At 35.9% G+C, this 4966-nt stretch overlaps 1 protein-coding gene across 2 annotated transcripts; it reads left to right on the forward strand.

Moving 5' to 3' along the window:
• Positions 1 to 336: 336 nt before the first annotated feature.
• LOC131152675 (amidase 1-like) lies at positions 337 to 4704 on the forward strand. Of its 2 annotated transcripts, none has more exons than XM_058104473.1 (9): positions 337 to 541; positions 786 to 938; positions 1565 to 1689; positions 1783 to 1908; positions 2159 to 2341; positions 2661 to 2808; positions 2960 to 3128; positions 4063 to 4197; positions 4324 to 4704. In XM_058104473.1, the coding sequence occupies exons 1-7, from the start codon at positions 429 to 431 to the stop codon at positions 3030 to 3032; spliced, it is 921 nt and encodes a 306-aa protein (XP_057960456.1). In that variant the 5' UTR covers positions 337 to 428; the 3' UTR covers positions 3033 to 3128; positions 4063 to 4197; positions 4324 to 4704. The 2 variants fall into 2 exon arrangements, with proteins under 2 accessions (XP_057960456.1, XP_057960457.1); XM_058104474.1 differs by having other exon boundaries at positions 359 to 541; positions 2999 to 3128.
• Positions 4705 to 4966: the final 262 nt, after the last annotated feature.

Consider the following 4966-nt stretch of genomic DNA (forward strand, 5'->3'; position numbering starts at 1 on the left):
CAACTTGGATTTGATTGAGAGAGTGGACTTAGGTGCTTGTGAAGGAGACTGAACCACTACAAAAGAGTTTGAAAATTTCTCTTCATCCTCTCTTACTTTACTTATTATTTGATTGAATTAGTTGTTCAATTGAGTTTGTGTCATATTTCATACATTATCTTAAGTTATTATTCTCTTTTGTATTGTCACATCCATCTACCATTCTACCTTCTTTTTGACTCCTGGATGCAAGTTGTTATAATAAACTTTATGAAAATTTCATGAACTGGCCAATCAAAATTATGGAAAAGGAAACATATAGCTGCCACCAGACGACGTCGTTTCTCAAAGTGTCAGCAAATATCGCCTTGGCGAAAAATCCGAACTGGGATTTAAAACTCGAGGGGAAAGAAGCTTGCCCATAGCGGCGGGGCAGCAGAAGCAGAGAGATGTCAGGAGACTCTTCAGACCATGGTGCTTTCATGGAGAAGTTCACGCTACATGGAAGCTCTGCTCCTCATGAACTTCCCTTGACTGGCCTCACCTTTGCTGTTAAAGACATGTGAGTCCCTCCCCACCAGCTACCTCCAATACCTCGTTAATACTCCAGCTGTTTGCTTTCATTTTTTTTCCCCAATTGTGTATCAGTCTCTTTTTTCTTGTGGGCACATTTGGATTTTGCGTTCCATGCTTTCTTCCAGCGTAATTCGAAGCTCATGAAGATTTTATATGCATATGACGAGTGTAATCCGACTGTAAATTAAGTGCTAACATTTGTTTTCTGGGTATCAAATTTGAAAGAGCAGATTTGATGTGGAAGGATATGTGACTGGGTTTGGGAGTCCCGAGTGGGCGAGAACTCATTCGGCTGCTAAGGCTACAGCTCCCGTCGTGTTAGCCCTCTTAAGGGGAGGCGCCACTTGTGTTGGTAAAACAGTCATGGATGAAATGGCATACTGGTAAGAAGAGTTATTACTTAACTGTTCATACCTAATAAACTAGTTTTGGTCCCGTCTGTTTAATTTGAAGAACTCAATCTTGTTGCTGACTTGCTTAATATTATTCATTTTGGTATGCATATGCCCAATTTAGCTGATTGCTATTGAAACCCCCAAATGAGATCAATGTGTGTTGCTAATTCCGTTTTTTTTTTTTTAATTGTTTTTTACTTTATTTTTGTATATCATTCCATCCTAAACATTGAACTGATGCTATTGAATATTAAGGAGCACAAAACTGAATCATTTCCATATTTGTTTCTCTTCCAAATGCCCCTTTAAAAAAGTGAACTGATGCAGTTGAATATTAAGGAGTACAAAACTGAATCATTTCCATTTTTGTTTTTCTTCCAAATGCCCCTTTAATAGCCGTCTGATTTTGTGCAGTCTGTTTTGGAAAAACAGATAGTATCCCTTCATCTTTTGGTTCTTTTGAAAAATCCCTTTGCTGGTTTTAAGGTTTTCACATATTTTTTTCATTTTCATGTAGAAATCTCTTGAAAAGTCACATCATAATTTGCAAGTTATGCAATCAAAGAGGAAAAATTTTGTTAGTTATGTAACTGAAGAGGGACAAATTCTCACAGTATGTTTGGCGAAAATAAGCATTATGGCACGCCAACAAATCCATGTGTGCCAGATCGGGTTCCTGGAGGATCTTCCAGCGGATCTGCTGTTGCTGTTGGTGCAAAGCTTGCAGATTTTGCATTGGGTATGCCTTTATTTCTTGGATGGTATTTCAGTGATTTTATTTTATTCTAATTTACTTGAAGCAAACTTTTTTTTTTTTTTTTTTCTGTTACAGGAACCGACACTGGAGCAAGTGTTAGAGTCCCTGCATCATTCTGTGGAATATTTGGATTTCGCCCTTCACATGGAGTTGTGTCTACTGCTGGAGTTATTCCCATGTCAGAAAGTTTTGATACTGTAGGTAGGGAAACATGATGTATTCAGAGAAATATTCACTTTCTAAAGTGTGAAAATGCATGTTATTGCCTAATAGTGGTATGCTTATTAAAATTTTAGTTAGCGTTCTTGTTAACAGGCCTTCAAACATCTTTGGACTGACAAAGCAAACATGTGGTCAATTTGTTTTCTGAAATTTACTTGTGATTCGTAAATATCTTATTCAGAAATTTCTTTGTCATTTAAATTTCTTTTGACACCAAATTCTTGTCTAGGTTGGTTTGCTAGGGATCCAATGATCTTGAATAAAGTTGGACGTGTGCTACTACAATTGCCTGCTTTAGACCCTGTCACACCTAGTCAGATAATTATTCCAGAAGATTGTTTCCGGCTTCTAAGCATTCCAAGTGATCGAATTACTCAAGTTCTAGTTAAATCAGTGGATAACTTGTTTGGAGGTGAGTCAATGGCATACTGGTGTCATTGGTCAAGTGCTAATTGGTTGCAAGTTGAAGTTTGTAGATGCTTTTTAACTTCTATAACATTTGAAGCCATCACCAGCAATTTGATAGAAGTAATTAGTCCTTTCTTTTTATTTTTTATTTTTTGGGGGGAGAGGGGGGGGGGGGGGGGGGAGACAAGGATATCAACTTTGATAGAAAAATTTATCCCTTTCTTGAAATGCTACATGACAATAACGGTAATATTTCATTACCTTGGAGGGGTTCAATTGCACATTGATGATGCATGATATATTGATATATTTGACAATTGTAGGTCATATTGTTAAGCACGCAATCCTTGGAGAATATTTAAAAGATAAAGTTCCAAGTTTGAAGAATTTTATGAGTGAGGGAAATGATTCAGAGGAGTATAATGTACCATCCTTGGTAGCCCTTTCAAGTGCAATGCGATTACTTCAAAGGTGAAGATCTTGAAATGATTTTGCTGGAAACCTGATTATTTTAATCATTTCTCAAGTTAGTATTTGTGATGCTATTTACAATCTTGCAATATTAAAGACTATTCTGTCTTCTAGCACTGAATCTTAAATTTTCTTACCATTTGTATCATAGTTACGAGTTCAAGAATAACCATAGTGAATGGGTTAGCAGAGTCAGACCTGATTTAGGTCCAGGAATATCTTAACGGGTATGGGCAGCTCTTAAGACAACAGACGATAACATTGATGCTTGTCATTCTATGATGACTGAAATGCGTGCCGCTCTCACTGCTCTTCTTGGGGTAATCTCTCTCTCTCTCTCAAGTTTGTAGTTGAAGTTTGGAATTTACAGTTGCAATTGCCCTGCAGTTGGAAAAAATTTCTTGGGTGATAATTCATATGTTATAAATTTTTTGAGCTTCTCTCAAAATATTTCACAAGAAAAAGTTTTTAGTTATTATAATTGCAACTGTCTCACACTTAAAGTTTGTTGTGAATGTTCTAATGCATGCCTATTCTAATTTTGAGTGATTTTGCGTATGGAAGGACCTCTGGTGAATGTTCATGGACTGTTATCTGTAGAATTTCTTGTTTATGCACACATATGGATATATTTTTCTAAAATTAGCATAATTACTTTTTTTTTTTTTTTTCAATATCCATCTCCCTTTATTTTGTTCAAAAGAGAAATCAGAGGAAAAATGTGATGACGCTGATGGATGAGTGTGCATCATTAGTAAACAAGGCTGTTAAGCTGTATTATTGAACTGTATACCTAATGCGTGCTAATGCAGCTAGGATACCCAACCTTTTTTGGTTGAAAAGGCAACCCGATAGATATAAACAATTTTTAATCATTTTGAGAAGATACAAGATTGTTATAAGCCAAGCATGCATAATATCATCCTGCAAGAAAAACCAACACTACTCAGTTTAGAGTTCTGTGATATGATTTACAGGATTCCATACACCAAGGCTTATATATTTTTTATTGTAGGTGTTTTTGAGTAATTGAGTTTGTATATGGTTATTATGATAGGTGTTTTTCTGGATCTTTCAAATATATTCATGTAATACTCGTTTTCTTGTAATTAAACCTGTGACTTGAAAGGCTACTGCATTCTAAAAAGATAGTGGTTGACTAACCTGTAGTAATAAAATAGAAGAATTGTTTCTCTTGCATTGATCATTCACATTCTCTTCCATTGCAATGATATTTTAAAACAAATTTTTTAGGATTTTGGTATCCTCGCAATCCCTACGGTTCCCAAACCTCCACCAAAACTCCAAATGGAAGCAACTATGCTGGAAAGCCTTCTTGTCAGATCTTTTAGTTTGCTGTCCATTGCTGGAGTATCTGGATTTTGCCAGGTTCTCTCTCTCTCTCTCTCTCTCTCTCTCTCATGGTGATCTTATTTCTTCTTTCCTTAACTAATATTATATGCACTAGTAAAATTTTGAAACTATAATTGCTTTGGAAATTGTTCTGATCTACAGGTGAACATTCCACTGGGGCTGTATGATGATCTTCCAGTGGCAGTTTCCTTGGTGGCAAAACATCGTTCAGATGGGTTTCTGCTCAATCTCGTTGAGACCCTTTATGGCACCCTCAAAGAACAGGTTGAAATTGCTGAGAGGATGAATTACTGAAGATTCCTCCGAAATGTTCAAATCTATTTTGTGCCTAAAATATATAAAATGAGAAGCAATAGTTAATTATATAATTTGCAGTATTTTACTGCCAGCACGTCTCTGGTTTTCTCTCTTCTTGTACATAACCTAGACGTAGTTTGTATACATATGCAACAATCAACAGTAATGTACATGGAATAATGCAAGAGGCAAAAATTCCCAAGGAGATGGATTTGGTTGTGTTGATGAGGAGTTTGTATTTGGTTGTATGCTATAGTTTGAGAGTAATGGATAGAAAAAATTATTATGAATACGGTACAGATGTTCCAAATCTCTTGGCAAATGTGTATTTGCATAATACCTCACCCTTCACTTACGTAAGAGCTGCTATTTTTCCTTTTGTTCATTTTGCTAAGTAAAATCCCATCAAGAAGAGAGAAACAAAGTAAAAATAGGGACCAACGTCTCTGCAAAATATTATATGATGAGTTTGTTGTATGGTAAAATA

The sequence above is a fragment of the Malania oleifera genome, chromosome 4 (assembly GCF_029873635.1).
Source record: "Malania oleifera isolate guangnan ecotype guangnan chromosome 4, ASM2987363v1, whole genome shotgun sequence".
NCBI classification, from domain to species: Eukaryota; Viridiplantae; Streptophyta; class Magnoliopsida; order Santalales; family Ximeniaceae; genus Malania; species Malania oleifera.

Bases quoted from the DNA above. Each gene is read 5' to 3' on its own strand.
- LOC131152675 (XM_058104473.1), top strand. From the start codon at position 429: ATGTCAGGAGACTCTTCAGACCATGGTGCTTTCATGGAGAAGTTCACG. The intron at 939-1,564 runs GTAAGAAGAGTT...AAATTCTCACAG, and splicing joins ATGGATGAAATGGCATACTG to TATGTTTGGCGAAAATAAGC. The intron at 2,342-2,660 runs GTGAGTCAATGG...TGACAATTGTAG, and splicing joins AGTGGATAACTTGTTTGGAG to GTCATATTGTTAAGCACGCA.